The 24,353-nt window shown below is 55.7% G+C and overlaps 1 protein-coding gene across 1 annotated transcript in view; it reads right to left on the bottom strand.

The window, feature by feature from the left end:
* GLP1R (glucagon like peptide 1 receptor) overlaps window positions 1-22,715 on the bottom strand; it is a gene marked incomplete at its 3' end in the record, with an annotated part of 31,926 nt that extends 9,211 nt beyond the window's left edge. The window contains exons 1-7 of the mRNA XM_082848916.1: window positions 22,595-22,715; window positions 15,082-15,178; window positions 13,949-14,056; window positions 6,248-6,366; window positions 5,794-5,900; window positions 2,237-2,390; window positions 1,543-1,702 (exon numbers count right to left, since the gene is read on the bottom strand). Of these exons, the coding sequence (XP_082705042.1) occupies window positions 1,543-1,702; window positions 2,237-2,390; window positions 5,794-5,900; window positions 6,248-6,366; window positions 13,949-14,056; window positions 15,082-15,178; window positions 22,595-22,672 (823 nt within the window). The 5' untranslated portion in view covers window positions 22,673-22,715. The remainder of the gene's footprint in view (window positions 1-1,542; window positions 1,703-2,236; window positions 2,391-5,793; window positions 5,901-6,247; window positions 6,367-13,948; window positions 14,057-15,081; window positions 15,179-22,594) is intronic.
* Between the last annotated feature and the right edge of the window lie 1,638 nt (window positions 22,716-24,353).

The following is a 24,353-nucleotide window of genomic DNA, read 5'->3' as shown; positions in this document are numbered from 1 at the left end:
CAGGGCTCCCCTCGGTGGCCTAACTCCGCCCCCACCCCTAGCTGGCTGCAGGGCTCTCCAGCCGCCCACTGCCTGTTTGACGGCCCTAGCAGGATGAAGAGGCCTGGGAGGGGAGGAAGGCCAAGCAGGGAAGGGCTGGGCCTGGCGGAGGAGGGAGGAAGGGTAGGAGCAGGAAGCTGTGTGCAGAGGCCAGGCCCACCTGCCCACCTGTGCAGAGGCCTGAGATTGCTTGGCCAGGCCCTCCGGGGCTAAAGAGACGCAGTGCAGGCCAGAGAACCCTGTGTGACAGGCGATGGGGCCCAGCGCCTGGGAGTCGGGAGGCCTGGTTCCAATGCCTGCTCTGTCTGTAAGGCCCTGCCCTCAGGACACTGACCACGTGAAAGCCCCTTTCAAGGTACTCTAAATGGGGCCGTACAGTATGAAGTATCCTAAGAGCACCAGCAACAAGGGATGAAGTGTGAGGACAGGGACAAGGAGACCGAGAGGGCCAGACAGAGCACAGAGCCAGGGGCCAGGCAACCCGAGGCAGCTTCCCGAGGAGGCGGGCTGGACCGGGCACAGCCTTGCAGAGGCTCAGGGGCAGGAGGGGACATCAAGGGAGGAGCATGGAAGTCCCCAGAGGTCAGGGGGCAGCCCGAGGCAGGCAAGAGGAATGAGTGAGTGTGTGGCAAGTGGGAGGAGGAAGGCAGGTCCTGTGGTGTGGGAGGCCCAGAGACGGGCCCGCTCCTGGCTCCAGCCTGGATGGGCACCGTGGGCCCCTCGAGAGGAAGCGCTGTTGCATCTGTTTCCGGGGTAGGAAGTGGAGGTGAGGGGCCGCTAGGGTGGGTGTCTCAGCTCTTGCCCCATCCTACCCCTGTTCTCATCGGAATCCCACATGGCGAGAGGCAGAAGCACAACCAGAAATGTTCCAGCAAAAAAAAAGACACAATGGTTCTTGGCAGACTTTTTCGGCTAGAACATTTCCAGCTGGGCTCCAGGCACATCCAGGGTCCACCCTTTCCTCAGCTGGCTTCCGGCCGACCCCCCTCCCTTACTCGGCTCTCCTCTGAGCCATCCTCTCATCATCACGTGACAGAGCCATAGCCCCTCAGCCCGCACCCCCAGGGACCCCCCCGCCATGAGGCTCAGGACCCTCCATTTCCCTCAGGGGCTGCGTTGCCCAGGACGGGATGCGGGGCTCTATCCCCAAAGAGTCTTGGCAGCGGGGATCTTTGAGGCCGGTGCCATGACAGCCAATAGTGTGCATCGTGTATCTGGCCAGATCGGGTGAAGGCCTCTGCTTCCTTTAAGGGAGGAGAGTCAGGCAAAGGCGTGGGGATGGGGGACAATGGCTTGACAGCGCCATGGGCAGTGAGTCCTGTGCCCAGGAGGGGGTTCTCCAGTGGGCCCCATACCTTGGCCCAGCAGTGTGTTCTGAGTACCAAGTTGGCCTCCTGGGGTAGCCTGAAGGCAGCAATTCCAAGAGGGGTCAGGGTCTCCCGCCCCCCCACCCCCCATGCTCAGTCGGGGTGGGGGAGTGAAATGAATGACAGCTGGCCTTACCCCAGCCTATGCTCAGGTAGAGCCTGAAGATGCGCTGCTCGGAGAAGACGGCGAAGGCCAGCAGCGTGTACAGGTACACGCCCTCCACCAGGAGCCAGTAGTAGTTGGCCGCCACGCAGTACTGCATGAGCAGGAACGCCAGGCGGCAGCCCAGAGAGTCCTGGGGGCAGAGGAAGGGTCCCCAGGGGACAACAGCTCTGCCCCTGCCTCTCTTGACCCCGCTCCCAGTCGCCCCAGCGGCAATCCTGCCGTGGTGAATGCAGGGTGACAGAGCTGACAACCTCCACCAGAACCAGTGTCAAGAACTTGACCTGCTTTAGCTCATCGGATCCTCGCTATCCTGGATGGAGGAAACTAATATCATCCCCATACAGGTGAGAAAACTGGAGTCCCGAGAAGTTAAATCACTTGCCTAAAAGTTAGCTTGGAATTCAAACCCAGGTCTGTCTCCAAAAACCACTCGCCTGAGTCAAACAGAACTCCCTAAGGGCAGGGCAGTAACTCCCTTCTTAGGCTGGGGGCTCCCCAGCGTGGACAGCCTCTGCCTGCCTCTCCCATCACACTGGGGGCTCCCTGAGGACCAGGTCTGGGAAGCTCTTGCCTTTCTTTGTACCAGGCCTGGGTGGGGTGGGGGAGACAGACTTTCATGGACTGTCCACCCCCTCCCCAGGCCCTCCATGGACACACCACACACCTGGTAGGAAAGGAGCCCATCCCACTGGTGCTGCTGGGCGGCCGTGCTGTACATCCACTTGAGGGCTGCATCCTTGATGAAGACGGACAGTGCTCGGAGGATGAAGGATGCAAACAGGTTCAGGTGGATGTAGTTTCGGGTACAGTGCAGGTGTCTGCAGGAGAAAGCAGGGCCCGCCCTGGCACAATGGCCGACACTTCTGCTCCACAACCCCCGGTTCTCAGGCCAAAGCACACCTCAGGCATGTGTCCAGCTCTGGGACCATGCTCCTGTCTTTCTTCCTCTGGATGCCCTTCTTTCCTATAACCCTGAAAATCCTTTGGGTCCAACTCAAATCCTGCCTGGCCATGAAGTCTTCAGCTGTGTGGTTACTGCCACCCCCAACCCCGTCCACACTCTATCTTTTCTCTGCTGCATCTTCTCTTCTACAAAGTCACATGTAACCCAAGTGATTTGTGTGAGGACACTGTTCCCACTGGGGACTTGCTTGGCTTCTTGATGACGGCCCATGTCTAATATGCCTCCAGGCTGCCGTACAGAGGCAGAGTGAGGCTAAGCATACAGCAGGAATTCAAAAAGTATTGGATACAACTTCAACATCCTTTCATGCAAAAACACATAGCAAACTGGAAATATGAGGGCACTTCTTAACCCAATAAGGGCTATCTAGCCAAACAGGAGCAAACATCATTCTCACCTGAAAATTTTTAGAAAGATTCCCTTTAAAATCAGGAACAAAATTAGGATTATCCAGCTGTAAGATCTACTTACATCACATCTACTCAACTTTGTACTACAGATCCTAGCCACTGTCAGAAGGCAAGGAGAAAAATGCATAAGAACTGGAAATAAAGACACAAAACTGGCATCATTTGTAGATGATAGACGATCTTCACAGGAAATCCAAGAGAATCAACACACAAATTATTAGAACTAATCAGAGTTCATTCAATAAGGTTGCTGATATGTACGTTTATGTACATCAGCAATAAACAATTAAAAGTAAATTTAAAAAATTCATTGGCACTATTTTTAATTGGCTACCTAGAGATAAGTCTAACAGAAGAAGGCACGATTTCTATGGAGAATACAGTAAAACTTGCTTAAAATTATTAAAGAAGATGCAAATTAACAGAAGATTCACCAGATTCATGAATAGAAAGACTATCTTGAAAGTGTCTATTCTCTTCACAATAACCAATAAATTCGATATAGCGATAATAAAAATTCCAACAGTTTTTTGATGGAAATTTTAAAAACTTATTATAAACAAGGGCCAAGAATATTCCAGACACTCCTAAAGAACCACAATGTAGGGGCCCTTGCTATAAGAAAAGTAAGTTGTTTTTATTTTTTGGCCATACCGCATGACATGCAGGATCTCAGTTCCCCGACCAGGGTTTGAACCCATGCCCCCTGTAGCGGAAGCGTGCAGTCTTAACCACTGGACCGCCAGGGAAGTCCCAAGAAAACCAAGGTTTTTGATGAATCTATAGTGGTTAAGGCACCATAGCACAGGCAAAGGGACAGATAACTAGACCAATGGAAAACAATCCACATGACAGAGACCCACTCAGGCACAGACGATGCTTGCTGCAGGGCAGAGCAGGCACTGCTATCAATAAATGGTCCTGATGCAATCAACATGTACACATGGAATATGTATACATGGAAAAATGAAATTAAATCTCTTGTTTTCACTACAGACAAAAATAAATTCCAGGTTCACCAAACAGCCATAAGGGATGTGCAAAACTTATGACCCTGGGATAAGGAAAGGCTTCTTAAACAAGATCATAAAGAAATTCGGCCTTTGGGGAAAAAAAATTGATAAATTTTTTTATCAATTGGAAAAATGAATTTTTATCAATTGATAACACTTACTGATATATTTATCTTATCAATAAAGCCAGATACATTGATATATTTCATTCCATTAAAATTAAGGACTTCTGTGCATAAAAGGCACCATAAAGCAAGTGAAAAAATAAACAAACCCCAGGCTGAGAGGATATAGCCTGGGTTACTATCCAGAATATACAAGCAGTGCCTAAAATAAAAAGAAAAAGCCAAATAAGCCAATAAAAAAGTGAGCAAAGGATACGAACAAGCAATTCACAGAATGAAACATAAAAAGTATGCTAGATCTCTCCAGGAATCAGTGATATGCAAATTAAAATCATAGTGAGATATTTCACACACTTCAGGTTAGCAAGAATTAGGTCTGAAAATAGGAAATATTGGTGAGGATGTGAAGCCAAGGGAACTCTCATGTATGACCAGTAAGAGGGCAAACTGGCATGACCACTTTGGAGAACAACTTCACAACGCCTAATAAATTTGCAACAGCACGCTGTATTCAGACCAGGCAATTCTACTCAGAGGCATGTGCCCCTGGAGAAACGCACAAGGGGTCATGGGTAAGAATGTTCATTGTAGCAAGGTTTATAACTCAGAGAAGAAAAAAAAGAGAAACACCTCAAATGTCCCTTAAAAGGATAACAAATAACTAAACTGTAATATATCATACAATGGAGTGACACTTAAAATGAATGAAACAGAACTGCCTGTATCAATGTGAATGGACCTCACAGAAACATAATGTCAGGCCAAAAATAACTGCTGAAGCATATGTCCAACATGCCATTAAAATATGCAACCCCCACACTATATATTTGTATAGATACTTAGAAATGTGGTAAAAGTACAGAGAGATGCATGGGGATTATAAGTGGCCCCTCAGGGGTTCCCTCTGGTGAGGAGGGAGTGTTACTCGGGGAAGCTTAACCGCGCGGTGGGCTTTAGTTCTTGGGCGGGATGGTGTGTGTGCACAGGTGATCATAGTATCAGCCACTGTATTTTCAGATCTCTGAACATTGCATAATAAAAGGAGAGAATATTCTCAGTGAGGGCATTTATTAAACACTGACTGTGTGCCCAGCCCTGACTGTGCCAGAAGCCATGGGGACCACAGGAGGAATGTCACCTCTCCTGTTCCTGCTGGCTGGTGTCCTGAGCTCCCTACCCTCGGAATCCCTCCTGCCCTTGAACCCAGCCCTCCTGGCCCACCGCCATCAGTGCAGAGGGCATGGGAAGAGCCCGGTACTCTGGAAGGAATGGCTCATCTAGGTTAGACCTAGGAAAGAAATTTTCCATAGGAGCTGACAAGCTCCAAAGAGAGCAGAATCTCTAACCCCCGAGGTCTTGTCTAAAATCATACTGAATTCCCGATGATTTGTTACATACGCTCACCGGAGAGGACTTCCCCCACTCCTATCACCCAAGGTTAAGGTGTGGAGCACGTGCTTTGTGTGTGCACGTGTAGTGTTTGTTTTTCCTTTTTTGCAGTATTATACGCACACATTTACACAGCACAGATTAGACTAAGTACACAGTGTCGTAGCCTGTGTTTTCAGCCTCATAACTCTACCACATAGATGGTGTGGGTTCTCTGGACATCTCTTAGGAGAGGAACCTGCTGCATTGCTGTTTCAGCTTGGTGCCCCCTCCTCTATTTGGGGACAGAACGGCAGGTAAGGCTGAAGCAGCCCCCTTACCTGAAGCCCAGGAGGATGGCCGAGGCGATGACCAGTGCGGAGAAGGAGAGTGCGTAGCCCACCGTGTAGATGACGTAAAGGGACAGGAGCTGCTGCTCCGGGGAGTTCTGTGTGCACACGGGGGACACAGTGTACAAGGGGTGGCCCACAACCCTCCTCTCCCACATTTTTCTTTCCCACGGGACAGGGGCAGAGGTGGGGCCCCAACGCAGCCCCACTGGGATCCTGGAACTAAGAAAGAGAATAACCTACGGTGATGGTCCTCGGATTTCTAGGGCCCTGTTCCAAGGCCAGAGAGGTGAACGCACACCACCTCTGTCCAGAAAGCATGGTGTGCAAAGCCCGAGAGGCAGGGGGATGGGCAGATGGCCACAGACCAACTCGCCAGATGCCCAGGTCCCTGCTCCCATGCAGCTGGCACCCTGCTGCCCCCCAGCTCGCCGGCTCAACTCACTTGGTCCCCTCGCTTGGACTCCTCGCACTCGGACAGGTCCCTCCAGGGCAGGCTCGAGTTGTCCTTGTGCAGCCACAGGCCATCGGTGGTGCAGAACCGGTACACGTGACCCTGCAGCACTGGGGCGGAGACACGCAGGAGCTGAGCCTCGGCCCAAGGCCACCTGCCCCTCACCCCTCTCCACCCTGGGGGTCACCCCAGCTGCCCCAGAACTGACCCCTCTCCACACACACACACACACACACACACACACACACACACACACACACACACACACACATACACACCCTCGGGCCTTCCTCTCCTGCCATGTGCCTGTTTGACCCACCCTCAGCCTTTCCTCTCAGCCACCCCGGAATGCAGCTTGACGAATTCACACTATTGAGATGAGACCGCACTAGCCCATTTCCACGCCCCTGCCTCAAATCGTGCTACGGACAAGGTTTGGTGCTGACGAGCAGTGGCCCCAACAGACCCACAGCCACCCTCTGAGACTGCTGATTCACAGAACTCAGGCCCCACCTTCCTGGGCAGAGCAGACCCCAGGAACAAAGAGAGAAAGAAGGAGACCCAGCCTCATCCTCAGGGAGCCCCGGTCTGAGGGGAGACACAGCCCTGCCCTTAAGAAGTTCTCATCTGATGGAGGAGACCCAGTCCTATTCTCAAAGATCATCTGATTTAAAAGGAACACAGAGTCAACGGCAGAGACATAGCCCTTAGAGACACCCTGTTCCAAGGGGTAGTGGTGCGGGGGAGGGAAGACCAGCTCTTCCCTTCAAGTAGCTGCAAGTAGCTGGAGATGGAGACTGTCCTTGGAGACCTCCCAGGCTGACAGTGGGGAGACATCCAGCCCCTGGCCTCAAGGAGCTCCCAGTCTGAAGGAGGAAGGAAGCACAGTCCCTGGCTTCAGAGAATCAAGACTCTCACAGAAAACAAAAACCAAAAAGTGCAGAAAGGAATAACATAAATGCAAACCGAGAGAGAGCAAACACAGGCCCAGCAGGGCTGGGGGTGGGATGTCCCTGTGTCCACTCACATCCCACCTGGGCATCTGGCGCTGAGGCGACCACCCTGCCGTGCCTCACTGTCTGCCCACCCAGGGAGGGGGTGGCTTGCGGCCCCAAGTTTGCAGTGAGATCACAAGAGGGGACAGGGGATTACTTGTGTCTGAGAGGAAATGTAAGTCTGACCCCAGGGCCAGGAAACTGGGGACTAAAGTGGGGAGAGATTTAGCACAGGGGGGATCAAGGAGGGGAGCTGGAGCCAGGACGAATTTTAAAAGATTTAAAAATTCTAAAGGACAAAAGATTTTAAAGCCCAGCCTCCCAGCTGTGGGAAGAAGGCTCAGCGTGAAGGAGGGAGCATGGAGAAGCCGCAAGGCCCTGGCTGGCAGGGGGTGCTCAGAAGTTTCCAGGTGGGGAGGCAGCAGTAAGGACAGGTCTGTGGAAAAGGATCATTAACATGAGTGCCTGATGGCGGCAGCATCAGCCCCAGGGCCCACACCACCAGGGCCGGGAAGGGACGCACCCTCTAGGACGGGGCTGTATTTCACAGTTCACAAACCATCAACCCGCCCACTGCTGCCATATGCCAGGACACCTTCACTTTAGGGGCCAGGGACAGCTCTCTGCCTGCACAGTCAGGCACCTGCAGGGCCTGCCAGTGGGACCCTTGTCCTCCCTGAGCCGGTCCCTGGCTCCCAGCCCACTCTCCCCTTTCTCCACTCCCTTTCAGAGACCCTGACCCGCTTCAGGAGACAGAAGTTATCTGGTAATACTGTGGGGTGAGTCAGCTTGCGGCATCACTGCTTCTAGAAGAAACTGCATTTTAAGAGCCTTCCCCAGGAAGAGAAACAAAAGCCTGAAAATGTAATGATGGGACTTTGGGCAGTGGGAGGAGCAGTGTCCCAATAGCCCCCTGACTCATTTATGAACAAAATCAGGAAAGGCAGAGAACGGGAGGCACCAGGTCTGATTTAAGCAACTAGAAGGGCCCCCAAATGTCTCTCTTATCTGCTGCATGGATGCCTGGAATTCTTCACCAGGGGTTGAGTCTTCTGATATAAGAGCAAAACCAGTCTTCAGGAGTCGATGACCCCAGAACAGTTATGGTGATCTGGGCTGACTCCATGGAGTGAGACTTATATCAGAACCTTCTCTGGAAACCCATTTAGATGGGAGGAAATGGGGAGAAAAGAGGAGGCAGAGGGGCCAGGGGAAGGGAGAGGACATCGCAAAGGGGCCCAAACTGTCGAAGCGCCACGTACCCAGGATGCAGCCCACAGCAGTGTGACCCTAATGACAGCCAGTTGCCACAGCTGGCACAGGGTCTGGCATACAGGAGGCACTCGAATTGATGTTTTCCTTCCTACCTGCTCCTTTCGAACCCTCTCTGCAGGCTGCTCACTCACAGAATCAGGTTTTGAACACCTGCTGTATGCCTGACACCTTTGAACATCACGACCACCTTACAAGGTAGGCACAGCAAATCCCACTTTACAGATGAAGCAACTGAGCCTCTGAGAGGCCACGTGACTTGCCCAAGGTCATCCAGCCAGGAAGCGGCAGAATCAAGATTGCAGCCCTCGTGGGGCTTCCCTGGTGGCGCAGTGGTTGAGAGTCCACCTGCCGATGCAGGGGACACGGGTTCGTGCTCCGGTCCGGGAAGATCCCACGTGCCGCGGAGCGGCTGGGCCCATGAGCCATGGCCGCTGAGCCTGTGCGTCCAGAGCCCGTGCTCCGCTGCGGGAGAGGCCACAACAGTGAGAGGCCCGCGCACCGAAAAAAAAAACAAAAAGGTTGCAGCCCTCAGCTCTTGGCCTCCAGAGGCCAAAAGTCAGCAGCCAAATTCACTGCTAACAGTCAGCAATGGCCATGTGCCATTTATCTGCCCTTCCTCCAGGCTTGGACTTGCCAACATTCAGCATCCTCCCAGCAGGTCCTCTTGCCAGTTTGGGCCCCCGGCACCCTGCCATTCCTGGGCCCTCTGCTCAGGGCAAGCTGGGAGGGTAGGGAGGCAGTGTGTGCACAGATGTATGTGTTACTGGAACAGTGTCAAGGGATCACTGCGTCCCTGCGAAGCTCAGTGAGCCTATACGAGTGCGTCTGTCAATTATCCTTCATTAGCAGCAAATACGAAAAGCCAGGGCTGGTTCCTGGCCGGGCTGCGGTCCCCAGGTGCCCATCTTGGCTGGAGAGGGGGTGGGTACGGGCACTGTCCGGCTTATCAGCCCAACTTTATCTGGCCCAGGTGCTGCTGATCATAACCAGAGGCTTGGCTCTGGTCTTGTCAACACCAGGAGGCAGCCAGCCGCATGCCAGGAGGCCTAGGGATATTTCATTAAGTCAGACCCTGGTGCTGGAACTAAAACCCCCAATTAAACACTTCCCCTCCCGGAAACCACAGCGGCGTCTGTAATCAAGCTAACAGCCGCCCTTCCACGTGGACGCGGGCACTCAGGGCTGTGGAGAGCCGCTCATGAATCCATTAGCTCCTGCATCCTGGCAACAGCAATGGTCAGCATGGACTCCTGGGCCCCCAGCTCCTGGGCCCCCATCTCCTGGGCCGGGAAGCCAAGATTCAAAGCGGGCAGTCATAGGCCCTCCCCAGAGTGCTGGAATGAGGGTCAAAGGCAGGGCTCGAACTGAAGGTGTCCGCTTGGGGTGGGGGTGAGGGGCAACGCATCACATCACAGCCTAGGAGAAGGAGCTCGGGTTCTGAACGACAGACTCAAGGTCAATCCTGGTTCTGCCCTCAACCGGCTATGGGACCTTGGGCAGACCTCCCCAGGTCTCAGTTTCCTCATCTGTAAAATGGGAACCCTGATGACTTCCCAGGTCTGTGGTGTGAGGATTAGGAGATAAAGCATGTGAAGTGCCTGGTACCTGGTTGGTCTTCAAACTAGAGTCACAGTGAAAGACCTGCTGCCACCCCCCGTGCCCGCACCAACTCCTCAAAAGAGTACCCCTTCACTGGGGGCGGGCTGGAGCTTAGGACACCGCCTCAGCCGGAGCTCCTCCAGGGCCAAGCTGGGGCCTCGGTTTCCCTCTGGCAACCCCGGCCTGCTGTCAAAGCTCAAGGGAGGCACCTGTCAGAGTTTCCAAGAACTGTGAGTTATAGACAATTTTTAAAACATTTTATGACTCTCCTATAATTAGAACCAAGCTAACAGGTAGGGATCAGAAGGGGGTGCAGCTAATGAGACTGGAATGATTTGTAATGAGCAGATCAGCTGTTTGTGGTTAAACAAGGCTGCTGGAGGGCACTCGGGTGGCAACAGGCTCTCTGAAGCCACTCCAGCCTTCTGGTTTACAGAGAAAATCTTGTGGACGCAAGGCATCTCCTTTGAACGCCTTCCTTCCTTGACTCACCTGTTCCCACCCTCTCTGTGCAATCCCCAGTTCTGAATTAGAGGGGTCAGAATTCAAGGACTTGGCTGGCTTCCCTGGGATACTGTATAGTTCTGAGGCCTGGCCTGGCCCCATCTCTGAGCCTGACATCCTCCCTCCCTGGAGGGCACTTTTTCCCCCTTCTCCATCTGCCTGTTCTTCCAGGCCTGGTCCCGATATCACCTCCCTCTGGAAGCCTTCCTGGTGCCACACCCCAGGCAGAAGAGGTGGCTCTGACCTCCCTCAGCACCACTTCCCAGGCCCCTGAGCTGACCTCTTCAGCCCCATGGGAAAGATCACCCCTTCTCCCCAACACCCACATACTCACACACCCCTAAGGTCTCACTGACATCCCCAGCTCCTGACACAGACCTGCCCCGGGGAATTGTTCTGAATTTAATTCTTTCTCTAGTCACTCATTCTTCTTCCCTGCTCTGCACCCCAGAAGGCTGACCCCTGTGGACAGCATCACTTGGGCTCTTTGCCCTCCGCTGGGTTTGGCCAATGGGAGGCACCAGCAGAAGGTAGGAGGGTGGAAGGAGAGAGAGGCTGGGGTATGTCTCCCTTGCTCCCTTCTTGCCTTGATTCTGAGGTTCTGGCAGTGGCACTGCCTCTCTGTGGCCAAGGCCCTGCCCTGCTGGTGGCCTCTGCATCACCACGACCTCCAACTGTTCCTGCCCCGCTCGGGTCTAGGGATGCTACAGCTTCCCACTGTTGTGGTCCTTGGTGCTTTATGTACCTCTTTGGCCCCTTAACCCTGCCAGCCTCTGAAGTGGCCCCTCCATTAACTTCTTTTCAAATTCCCAGCTGAGTGTGTTTTCTGCCAGGACCCTGCCTGAGACCCGTCCCCCTTGTTTGTCCCCACTTCGAACTCCCACTATGACGTTTTTCCACAGTCTACCCCCTTGATCAGCCCAAGAAAGTTCCAGAACTGCCCCCTTCCTGCTCCCCCATGCTCTGGGAGGGGGTGAGGGGAGCCCCTAGTGCCAGCTTCTGCCAAGCGGAACAGCCAGGACAGGCCAGAGGCAGCAATTATGCTGCAGGAGCCCACGGTGGGTGGGGTGTCTCTGCAGGTCCCTAACTCAGAGAGAGGGGAGAGGGAGGCAGAGTCTGTGATGCCACGTGTCAGAAAAGGGAGTGAATTAGCTTGGTGAGTCAGGGGAGGGGGGCGGGGGCTGGCAGGGGGCCTGCACCGTGGCCGCTATCTTCACGGAGAAAGCAATAAAACCGTGTTCGCTCATAAACGGGCACCACCAGGACCTATTTCCTGCTCAAATAAAATTAAAGGTGATGGATGGAGCCGCGAGCGACAGGCAGAGCTGGGGACAGCTTAGTGCTGAGTGATGGGCCCTGTCCTGCGCCTGGCTCCCTGGGGTCTAGAGGCCCGGCCCCAGCTGGACAGACAGCCAGTCCCAAACCACTGGGGAGCAAGGAAAGTGTGCGTATTGCGGGAAGTGGACGAGGTAAGTCAGGTAGGTGGAAGAAATTAACAGCAACCATTTTTCAAGAACCTACAATCCTCCCAACACCCCCATCACCTGGCTTTATCCCATCTCCCACATGGCAAGCTGAGGCACAGAGAGGTCTAGAAATTCACTCAAGCTCACACAGCCACTCAGAGCAGCATCAGGCAGAACCGTAAGACTGTACAACTCGACGTTTTCATCTCCAGGGAGAGGGCAGGCAGCTCACTGCCCTCCCTCAGGGTGTGCCCAGCCAGCAGAGGCCCAGGCCACTCGCCTGTCCCCATGCCCAGAGCCACGGGCACAGGAACACGCACACATGCACACGTACGTGCCTGCACACTGGCGGAAGCCTGGTGTAGCAGTGAAACGTGCTTACTCTACACCAGACTCCTCGGCTTACTCCTGGGTCTGCTACTCACTTGCTGTGTGAGCTTGGAAAAGTCACTTAGCATCTCTGTGCCTCCGTTTCCTCCTCTGTAAAAGGGGAGGGTCACCAGAGTGCTTGCCTCGCAGGGTTGTTGTGAGGGTTAAATGAGTGTAGGTGTGTAAAGTGCTTACAGCTGGCCGCAGAAATGCTGCGTGAAGGGCACTGATCCGCTCTGTGTCTTACGCAGGCGCCTGCCTCTTTCCAGGTCCAGGATCTCCCTGTGCACCTCAGGGTGGGGTGGGTATACTGGGAGGGAACAGCAGGAGAGAGTCTCCTCAGGACTTCTGCCTGGGCTTCATCTGACTCCAGTCCTGTGTTCTGAGGTGAAGCTCACACCAGGCCCTGCCAGATGCCCTGATGTTCCGCTAAGGGGCTGCCTCTCCCAGGAAGCCCTCTAGCTTCCCAGAGTATGACCTCAATCACACTTGCTTCTGGGCCAGTTTCTGCTTGGTCTCAGGCCCCTTCGGTGCACTGTAATTAAGAGCACAGGCTGGCTTCAAATCCTGGCCCTGCCATTTACCACGTCATCTGGAGCAAGTGACTTAAACTTTCTGGGGCCTCAGTTTCCCTATCTGTACAAAACAAGCATACCCACGAGGTAGTTGTAAAGATTAAATGAATACTCGGCTTTTAGGGCAGGACTGGGCACAGAGCAGGTACTTAACATCATTATTATAAAGCAGTACCCTTTCTCCCTTCCTGAGACTGTGAGCTCTTTGAGGCAAGGGCGCTTGTCTCCTGTTAGCCTCCCTGGTGCCTGGGACAGGTGGGTGGGTGTTGGGGGGCACATTAACTCCCCCTCCAGTCAGAGCTCCCCCTGCAGCCTCTGTAGATCTCTGTACTCCAAAGAGCCTCAGCTTTCCCAGTGCAGGCTGTCCCCTGCAGACAGGAGTGAGCCGGGGAGGACCTGGGGGGCAACTTCACCAAGGCCCCGATCACTACTCCCGTCTGGGTACATCTGAGCAGTGAACCCCTGAAGAGTCAGGAGGTGGCTACAGGCTACTACCAGGTGGGCGGTACCTACAAACATACACATTACACACACACACACACACACACACACACACACGCATCAGAGCAATGACACCTCTGAGTAACCCTACCCCACACCGAACCCCCAGGAACTGTTCCTACCTGACTCCTTTCCTGATGCAAGAGGGTGCTCATTTCTTTCTTAAGTCAGATGCCACGATTTCCCCACAGACCCCACCTGCCAGATGGGCCTCAGGCCCAGGTCACACCGATGCCACCCCCTACTGCTCCCCACCCCCAGGGAAAGAAAGGCAGACCACCGGGAGGAGGCCCAAAGACCTCCTGGAGCAGGGAGGCTGCGTCTCAGGGGAAAGGAGGCAGCACGAGCCCCGTGCCAACTCCACTCCCACCCCAGCCTCCTGGGCACAGGGTGGGGGAGGGAACTCACCGCTGCTGGCCCAGGGCAGATACCAGGGGCAGCTGACGTTCACGAAGGAGCCCGGCGGCCCATCCGGCCAGCAGGCATAGTCATCAAAGGTCCGGTTGCAGAACAGGCCTGGTGCAGCGGGACGATGGCATCTGAGTCCCAGCCTGGCTGGGGCACTTCCCCCCAAGTTCCCCACCGGGGAGGCTGCCCGGCAGAAACCTGTGCTCGGCTCACCTCCACTGAGGCTTCCTACCCACCCAGCACATTCCCACCCAGCAGGTGCCACTTATCAGCAGTGGGACTTGCAGCAAAGTACTTAAGGTCTCTGTTTTCTCACCTGGAAAATGGGGTTGATCCCCAGCCCACAGGGCTTTGTGGGGACAAATAGCATAGCTAGCATAGATAACTGAGCATAGTAAGTGCTCAATAAACGATCCTCATAGGCCTGTTATTAAATTACACACCACGGATGAGGGGGACGGTAGCTCTCCAGGCTAAGAGAACCCTCCTCAGGTGACTGGGTCATGACTGCAGGTCAGGACTGGAACACAGGCCTATCAGTCCTCTGCTCTTTTTTTTCTTTTTTTTAACATCTTTATTGGAATGTAATTGCTTTACAATGGTGTGTTAGTTTCTGCTGTATAACAAAGTGAATCAGCTATATGTATACATATGTTCCCATATCTCTTCCCTCTTGCGTCTCCCTCCCACCCTCCCTATCCCACCCCTCTAGGTGGTCACAAAGCACCGAGCTGATCTCCCCGTGCTATGCAGCTGCTTCCCACTAGCTATCTGTTTTACATTTGGTGGTGTATATATGTCCATGCCTCTCTCTCGCTTTGTCACAGCTTACCCTTCCCGCTCCCCGTGTCCTCCAGTCCATCTGTCTGTCACTCCCCCTAAACGTTTATTACCATAAGTACGTGGGTTGGGCCTCCTGCCCTGGCACAGGCTGGGAAGTGCTGAGGAGGAGGCAGAATAGAAAGGCGAGGTGTCTGCTCCTGAGGGGCCCCAGTCAGGGGCGAGGGGGAGCACAGCAGCAGCGAGGCCGCACCCCCAGGCATAGGGGAGATGAGGGGTCCTAGAGAGGCAAATGATGCCCAGCCAGGCGTGGGGCCTCCCAGCACCGTGGAGAGCTGCTTGGGTGCACTCACCTGTGGCGGGGGGCGGAGCCTCGGTCAGGAAGCGCTGGCACTGGCGTTGGTATTCTCGCCATTTCTCCACTGTCTCCGAGAGGGACACGGTGGCACCCTGGGGAGAAGAACGAAAAGGGGGCCCCTTAGGTCCAACCAACCTCTCTTTTATGCCCAACCCCACACACACACTTAGTTTCTTGATGTCCAGGGGACCTTAGAGCCCCAAACTCCACAGGCTTTGGCCATCTCTGAAAGAGGGTGACAACACAAAGAGGGGCTCCAGGTGGATGTTTTTGTATCTTTATCCCTCCCAGGGCGCAGCCTGGGGTGTAGTAAATGTCCAGCCAGTGGCTACTGAAAGGACACTGTTGGGGGTGAGTGGGGGAAGGGCCACTGGCTGGGCGGGAGTCTCATTCATGGTTTCATCTGCCCTCACCCAGCAGAGAGCGTTCCTGAGAGCCCTGGGCTTTGTGACTGCCACGGGCTCCTTTCCAGCACCCAGTCAGCCTTCCTGCGAGGTTCTCACACTTTCATCCACCAGTCTTGAAGGCAACACGCAGGCCCAGGGTGGGAGAGGGGCTCAGTCAAGGTCACACAGCACCCCAAGGAGCAGAGCTAAGGCTAGGACCTGGAGTCTCCCAGATCAGTGCCTGTGACGCAGCAGTGGAAGGTGTGGGCTGAGGTGGGATTCAGCGCTGGTAATGCTGACCCCTAGCATCCCTCCTGCAAATTGCAGTCACGTTACCTGAGAGGTCAACATGACCCCCACCGTCTCAGCTCTATCAACTGTGGGAGAAGTCCTGAGGACATGGGGTGAAGGGGTCAGAGAAGTTCCAGAACACAGAGACTGGGTCTGCAATGGGAGGGGTCCCCCTCTCTGTGAATAGATAAGGTAACAGAACTGGCTTTTTAGCAGAGACCCAAGCAGATGTACCCAGGTGAGAATTATCCACGCCCAGAACTTTTAGGGCACTTCTTTAGATATGTCTTGGGACTATGTTTCTTTTTTATTTGTATTTTTTCCTGAACAGGCTTAAGATTATAAATATTCCTCCTTTAGAGCCTTGAGACACGCAGATGACCAGGGAGCCCCTTGTATAAAATTTAGGACCTATACATAATTTAAAACAAAATTTCACTTTTGGAAATCACAAAAATATACATGCGCGCCGAAATGCAAACAGCTTCATCTGGGGAGTTTGCACCACCCTTGACGGGTGGTGCCCTAAGCACACTGGATCTGGTTTCCGGGTAATCCTGCCCAGATTTGGGCTGCGTTGGGGCTTACAAGACGCTTCCCGTAAACACACAGGTTGTCTTGGGCTCATCCCTGGCGGCACAGGAAGCCCTAGGGAGGGGACAAAGCTTGCTTGACAAGCAAGGGGACAGTCTTGGAGTGAGTGTGCTGAGGCCACAGGCAGAGCTACCTAAAAGACAGTGCTCTTCGGAGCGCAAAGGTCAAGTGTATTTGTTAAACAAATAAATAAGGAATCAAACCCAACAGCGAAGGCAGTGTCAATTTTAGCTACAACTGAGGGGTCAGCACAGTTTTCACTAGTGCCAGTCCTGGTGGATCCACCCCCCAACCCCCACCCGCCTTCCTTCTCCTCCCCGGAATGCAGCAGCTGCTGGTGGTCAGGGCAGGGAGACCAGGGAGAAATCCCACCTGATCTCTCTAGGAGGAAAGCAGGCAGCAAGCAAGGTCGCTGCTGGGAACTGGGGCAGAAGGTGTGTCTGGGGCAGGGAGCGCGGACTAGGAAGCCCATGGGAACCAGAAGTCTCAGGGTGGCGAAAAAGGCAAAGGACAGCACCAGGAAGCCAGCCTGGCCACCAGCGCCCCGGAGAGCCTCGAGACAGAAGCAGCCCTGTCACCTGCTCGGAGCAGAGCCTCGGACAAGAAACTATCTTCAGACGGGGGCTCCCTGAGGGCAGGGCTGTGTCGTCCTCAGGCTGGGGCTCCTTAAGAACAGGGGTTGTGTCCCCCCGAGACAGCTTCCTGACAACAGGGGTCCACCGTCTGCCTCCTGCCCCAGCTGAAGTTCTCCAAATACTGCTCACCGCACCCCCCCTGCCCAAACACACGAACTACCAGACCTCTGGCCTCTCCCCACCTGGCGTTTATGGAAGTAATACTGTGCCAGGCTCTGGGTGGGGGGACGGACTGGGGGAACATGGGGAGCGCAGAGACGAAGGCCAGAGCCTTGGCCTGAGAGAGTCCCCAGGCTACTCGGGGATCGGGTGGGAGCAAATGCTCTTCAGGACACAGCAGAGAAGGCAGCGGTGAAAGTGCTCAGGGAATGGCTGGGGCAGGGCTCGGTGAAGACTTGAGAGCCCTGGGGGACGCTGGGGAGTGTAAGCTGGGGTTGGCGGAGGGAAGGGGTGTAGGGAGAGACTGGGCCCAGCAAGGGCAGAGGGTAGGCATTTCAGCAGGAGGACCCAGCAGGAACGAAGGGGCAGAAGTGGGGACGTCGGTGCTCTGGTGAGCAAGCAGAAGACAGCCTTGGACTGATGCTCAGGAGAATTTTCTGGGCCAGGGAGAGAGCAGTAGGCAGGACCTGGGACAGATGTGAGGCTCCGGTCTGGAACGAGGCTGGGGTGACCCGGCGCAGCAGGGCCCAGGGGCTCAGGGGAACACAGTTACACAGAGAAGCGTGAATAGCCCTGGCTTTGGGCTCAGAGCCAGGCCTGACCCTGGCTCTCCGGTAAATTAAGTTTGTGACCTTGTGCAACAGTTTTAACTTCTAGCCTGAGCTCACACCTGCACAAATTGGGAATAACGATAGTCCCTGCCTCCCCGTGAGCATTAAGTGAGTTAATGCTTAGAAGGGCCCCTGGCACGTGGAAAATCCACAGTCAACGGCAGCTGTCTTCGATTTCTGCTGTTGACAGGAGACGGCAGAGCAGACCGGGCGGCCAGGCTTCCCGGGGAGTCCGGGTCCCACCCCTTCCTCATTTCCAGGAACAACAAACTCCCAGCAGGAAGAAAGGAGCATATTTTCCTGCCAAGGACCGATCATCCTGCTTAATTTGTGGCATCTTCCAGCTGCAACACAGCCATTAGCAAAGCCTCCATGCCCAAGGGCAAGGAACCGTGAGGAGGGGCAAGGCCCTGCCCACCAGCCTCGGACCCATTTCATCCTCCTGTGATGTGAGTCCCCGCTCCAGGCCTGGTGAGGAGGGGCTGGGGGTGGTAAGTGGTGGGGAGGATGCAGTGGTGGAGGCCCCTGCCCCTCAGAGGCAGCAGAGCTGGCCAGGAGATCAGGGCAGCAGTGGGGGGCCCAGCAGACCAGGGTGAGGGCAGCTTGGCAGTTTTTAGAATCAGGACTCACCAGGCTTCATGGGAGTTCTCTGATGGGGGGGTAAAGGCAAATGGGGGCAATGCCTGGGGCGGAGTTTACAGTAAGGAGAGGGCGTCTCTCAGATCCAGGTGTTTGGGAAGGAAGCAGGAGGTGACAAAGAAGATGCCAGGAAGGAGTGGTGGGCAGAAGAGAGCACTGGACAGAGAGTCACACGTCCTTGGTTTAAATTCCAGCTTTGTCTGTTAACGTGGGACTGATGGGACAAATTTTAATCTTCTGGGACCTCAGTTTCCTTATCTGTAAAATGGGCATATCGTTCTTTTCAAAGAGTTCCTGTACAGATCCAGCAAGATAAAGTAGTGAAAACCTTTAGGAACTATCCAGCCCTGTACGAGTGAGCAGTGTTCTAAGGAAGAAGAGCAGGAAGAGAAGGATGTGGAGAGGGTGAGGGGCTTTCCAACACCCCAGGACGGCATGCTTTCTCCAAACACTGGCTGCTAATGTGAAGAATTCCTCCGGCAGTTTCATTTCTCAGTGTGAATAAGTGCACCAGATTCTTTCCTTTTCTGGCAACCTTTTTGATTGAGAGGAAGGAGGAAAGAGAGGCCACTAACGTGGGAAAAATGGGAGAGGGCCTCCCCAAAGGAAAAAGAGGGCTCCCATGACAACTCTGGCGCCTCCCAACAGATGCAGCCCTGCATCTTCCCTGCAGCTCCTCCCGGGACCCCTGCCTCCTTCTTCTCTGCCCAACTTCCAGAGCCCAACCATCCCCGAGGCCCTCTGAGACCTGGAGGGATGGTGCTGCTAGACCCTGGGCTCTTGGCCCCATTTGTTTTCCTTATAGACTCCAGATACACGAGCAGAAGGGCAGGGAAAGGAAGACCACACACACATTCTCACGTGCACCAGACCCCTCATTGTCACACACATTACCACACGTGTGTGGAGCACATGCTTACATACTAAGACATGACACGGAGTCTCTCTCCCACACATGACACAGACTGTCAGGTACACACACACGTACACACACACACACACACACACACACACACACACACACACCCCTTGACTGACATATACTAAAGTCACACTGTCACATGCATAAGTACAGAGAAACAGACACACATTCTGTCACAAGCACACTTTTCTCACCCACACACAGACACACACTGGCAGACACTCATTCACACACTAAGATGTCTCTCTCATGCACACACAGACCTTCCCATAGATGCAGTATCACACTTGGAGTCACAAACACATACACACTGTCAGACACACAATGACATGCTGAGATGTTTCATACACGGGGACTCACAGGCAGGCTGTCACACAGAGGGTCACATACAAGTACGGAGGAGAAACAGGGGTTCATACCGCCCACACCCCTCTCCCCCTGGTCCCTCTCTCTCTGTCTCTCTCTACCTGTCTCTATCCTGTATCTCTGTACCTCTCTATCTCACGCGCACAGAGGAATCTGTTCAGGGGCAGGCTGCAGCTAAGGAGAGCCTGTTCTTCCTCGCAGCAAGGCATCCAAGGGCAGGATGTGGTTTCTTGGTTGCTCTGCCCTGGCCCCCACCAGACTCCATGTCTGGGAGGGAGCCCAGCTCAGGACAAAGTCCATGGTGACCGCCGCGCACCCTGGACTCCATCCACCCTTCACTAGAGTGCAGAGGCACGGGGCCTCTGACAGCCCCCATCCCAGCCCTCTTCCCCTGCCCTGGAGAAGGCTTCCAGATTCCCGAGGACAAGCGGGTCAGATCCCCCAAGTGACTAAAGCTGCCATTTCTGGGCGCCAGCGTCCCAACCCTCTCCATTACCCCATGGGGCAGGGCTGGTGATCCCTATTTACAGATGAGGAAACAGAGGTTCCGGATGGTCAGATGTCCTGCCCAAGATCACCAGCTAACCGCAGACCTGATATTTGATCCCGGTTTTGTCTGGTTCTAATTTGGAGTGTCAAAGTCTTGCCCGTCTCCTCAGTAGACCAGCTCCCTCACAGGGGTCTTGCGGAGGAAAATTATAGGGGAGGGGGTGGTCCTTCCCGGCAACAATGAAGGAGTAACCTAGGTCCCCTTCTTCAGAGGTCAGTTCTGCCACCCTCCTGCCGGCACCCCCTTCCAGCCTGGCCAGCCTGACTGTGGGCAGCTCACTCCATTTTCCCTTCAGTCCCACTTGGGTGAGCAGGTATTAGGCACCAGCCCAGCCCCACACCCCTTTGTCCTCTCTGTTCCTGGACTGCTGGGTTCACCTTACACAGGGAACCCTCCTTTTCTGAGATTCGTCCCACCGGCAGTGACATGAAGGGAGCAACCTAGTCTTGCTGATCTCATGAACAGAAAATAGAATACAGAATCCACCATTGTTTAGAGTCACACGCGGGCATGAGGTTGTGTCGCAATTACTGCAGTCTGACCTCAAAGCCTGTCACTCAGATCTCCACGGGTCAGGGATGCTCACAGCAGGGCAACCCCCGAAGCTCCCCCTCTCTGCTCACAGCCTGGCTCATCCTGCCCTTCTCTGTCACCCCAGACAGTGTCAAAGTGTCAAAGCCTGTCACTCAGATCTCCACGGGTCAGGGATGCTCACAGCAGGGCAACTCCCGAAGCTCCCCCTCTCTGCTCACAGCCTGGCTCATCCTGCCCTTCTCTGTCACCCCATAACAGTGTCACCCCACTGTTATGGCCCCAGGATATTGGGCTTTTGGCCCAGGGCTGAGGAATGAGGGGTGGGAAGAAAGGGCAGGTTCAAGGAGCCTGACTCCTCTGGGCAAAGGAACTCTGGGGAGAAGACAGGCAGCATTCAGAACCTCTCCTCTTCCCTTAATCCAAAGCCAGTCTGCAAATGGCCTGGAGCAGGATGGGGCCAGGCAGCAGAGCCTTCCACCCCAACCCTGCCCCAGCCGGAGGAGGAGGTAAAGGTGAGAGAGAAGCAGGTAGTGGGTCTGCAGTTCTGGCTCCCAAAAGATCCCACGCACACCAGGGAAGCCAAAGTCTGGCTGAGCGTCGGGGGGACAGTGGTGTGGAAGGAGATGCCTCCTGCAGCTGGGGGCAGTAGCTGGGCTGGGGACAGGGAGAGGGAGGGAATGAGACTGGAAAAAAACGTGGGGGCTGAAGAAGGGCTGGCACCTTAGCTGGGAGGCATATCTGTCCACATCTGGATTCTCAGCGAGGGGTGGAGTCGGCACTCATCAAAGAGCCCTCCTCCCGCCTTCCACCTGCGCTGGGACAAATTTCAAGGCCCGTGAAAGCCCCCTCCCCAAAGCTCTTCAGGTCTGGGGGTAAGAGTGGGAGGTCACGGGAAGACACGGCTCTCTGGCACAGGAAAGCCTGCACCTCCTCTCTGCTCAAGCATCTCACAGCATCTCTGGACAACTCCTCTCTCCTAAAGCAGGCTGACCACAGCCCCCAGCCCAGGAGCCTGGAGGCAGGAAAGGCAGAGAGGGGCTGCAGGGGTCCACCTGTGGTCAGCCCTCCAAGGGCATCCAGGAGGCCAAGGTGTCTCCACGTGTCCCAGTATGGGCCCTGGTGCATGTTGACCACCAAGGGGGTCAAAATGGGGGTGTGTCAGGCGAGTGTGTGAGGGGAGGCCTGCCTGCTTCTAGAGGAGCAGGGAGCCTTCTAGCGTTTGCCTTGGCGCGGAGCTGGGGACAGGGGTGGCTCTCGAGTTCCAGCTGGGAGGTCAGGGGGAAGGACAGCAAGTTGCCACCTTAGGGTACCTGGGGCTATGAGTCAAAGGCTGTGCTGGGGGGCTGGTGGGGGGGATAGAGCTGGGGGTCCACGCCCAGGCCTCTCTGCCTTCCCAGGGGGTCTTTGATAGTGAGCGGGGCACGGCGGGGAGGGGTCTGGGGCACAGTGGAAAAGGGGAGGTCGGGGAGCTCGGGCTGTGGCCGGGCCGCTGGCACGCGTTTGCGGCAGACGGAGTTGGGAAAGTGGTCGGGGGGAGATGCGGCGCAGAAGTCAGCGCACGGCGGCCGCGGGACAGCCGGTGGCCCGGCAGAGGGGCCCGGGCGGCCAGGAAGGGGTTGCCTGGCCGGGGCTGCGGGAGGCGTCCGCCGTCCGAGACCCCACCTCCGACACCCAACTCTCCAGGTCCCACTCCCCGAGGCTTGGGTTCCCGCCGCCCGCGGTCGCGGAGTTTCGCTCAAGTCGCAGCCGCCGCTGCCCGGACGCCGCGCCCGCAGCAGCACACGCCGCCGCCTCCCCCGCCCCGGGGCCCGCGGGTCTCACCTGGGGGCGGGGGCCGGCCCTGCCCACCGCCCCGAGCAGCAGCAGCGCCAGGCGGAGCGGCCCGGGGGCGCCGGCCATGGCAGGGCTTTCAGGACTGGGCCATCGCTGCCACCTGCGGCACCGCGCACGCCACTGAGCCCGGGCGGCGCGGGCGCGGGGGAGGAGCCGGCGCTGGGCCGCCCCGCCCGCAGGAGGGGCCGGGTGGGTCCCGGCTTTCCGCCCCCGCCCGCGGAGGCCCCTGGGCCCGGCAATCTCCGGACCAGAGGTCCCGGGCCCTGCGCTCCGGGCTGGTGCCGCTCGGGTTCGGGCAGTGCAGGAGCCGGGCCGCCCCCACCCCACAGCCGGCCTTCCTCCCGGATCCCCCCGCTAAAGAAAGCCAAACCACCCCACAGCTGTCCAGGATACCCCGTAGGGAACTGAGGTGGAGAAGCGCACGGGACTTGGCCAAGGTCACACCGCCAGTCAAACCCCTTCCGAAAAGTGTAACCCCAAGAGCTGCGAGTGGCGAGTAAGGCAGATCCACCCGGAGGGGTTACCCGGTCCCCAAGACCTCTCCTTATTCCCGGGTTCTGTCCCGAAGGCAGCCCTGGGACAACCAAGGTTGGGGGGACAATGACAAATGGATCAGTGGAGCCCTGCCGGTGGGGAGGGTCTAGAAGGTCCCCGACTCCCGCAGCCCCCATGGCCCCTGCTCTGAATCACTGGGGCTCTTATAATCCCCGTGTCCCTGGGATAACGTGTGCCCAAGGCTGTCCTCTGTGCCTCCTGCGTCTCTGTCTCCCTGCTTCGTGGAGGCTCTGTATTATACCTGCCTTTGTAACACCCCCCTCAACCCCCAACGCAGTGCAGGCCAGGGAGTAGGGTGGGACACAGGTTCACCCTCACCCGGGCTGTGGAAGACAGTGCTAACAAGGCACTGACTTTCTGTTCCCTAAAGCCAGTGTGGAGTGCCAGTGGGAAAAGGGAATTACACCCCTCTCCCAAAAGAACTTTGATGTCACTATTAGGAAGCAGGGTGGGCAGCAGCACTCAGCTTTGACCTACCACGGGGCATGTCTGGACCATTCCAAAGGGAAAGGGAGCAGCTGATGGAGTAGCTGCCCCTCAGGGAGAGAACAGGACTTCTCAAATCTCAGAGCACCGAGGAGGGGAGGAAGGGGGAGGGGAGGGGGGAGGAGGCCTCCAGTGGGAGGAACCAGGGGCTCCCATTTGCCAAGAGAGGTCTTCCTGTCCTGCAAGCTCCCTCTCACTACCTGAGAGTCATTTGTTCCCTCCTCTACCCAGAAGTCAGTCTAACAGTCACCTTATGTGCCACTTAGGCTTCGAGTGACAGAAAACCCCTAATAACAGTGGCATAACCAAGGGCTCTGTTATGTAAAGCAAGGCCAGAGGTTCAGCCCAGGGCTGGAGCAAAGGCTCCCTGACCATTAGGGTCTCCAGCTCTTTCAGTTTCCACCATTCTCATGGTTCAGGGCTTCAATCTAATGATCCAAGGTGGCTGCTCTAACTCTGGCCATGATATTCAAATTCCAGCCGGCAGGAAGGAGGAAAGGGAAGATGGGTGCAAATTCCAGCCAGCAGGAAGGAGGAAAGGGAAGATGGGCGCAAATTCCAGCCAGCAGGAAGGAGGAAAGGGAAGATGGGTGCAAATTCCAGCCAGCAGGAAGGAGGAAAGGGAAGATGGGTGCAAATCCCAGCCAGCAGGAAGGAGGAAAGGGAAGATGGGCGCAAATTCCAGCCAGCAGGAAGGAGGAACGGG

This window comes from Leucopleurus acutus, assembly GCF_964270905.1.
Source record: "Leucopleurus acutus genome assembly, chromosome: 10".
Taxonomy (NCBI): Eukaryota; Metazoa; Chordata; class Mammalia; order Artiodactyla; family Delphinidae; genus Leucopleurus; species Leucopleurus acutus.
Note: the sequence above shows the minus strand (reverse complement) of the source record. Positions and strands in the feature narration are given on the sequence as shown.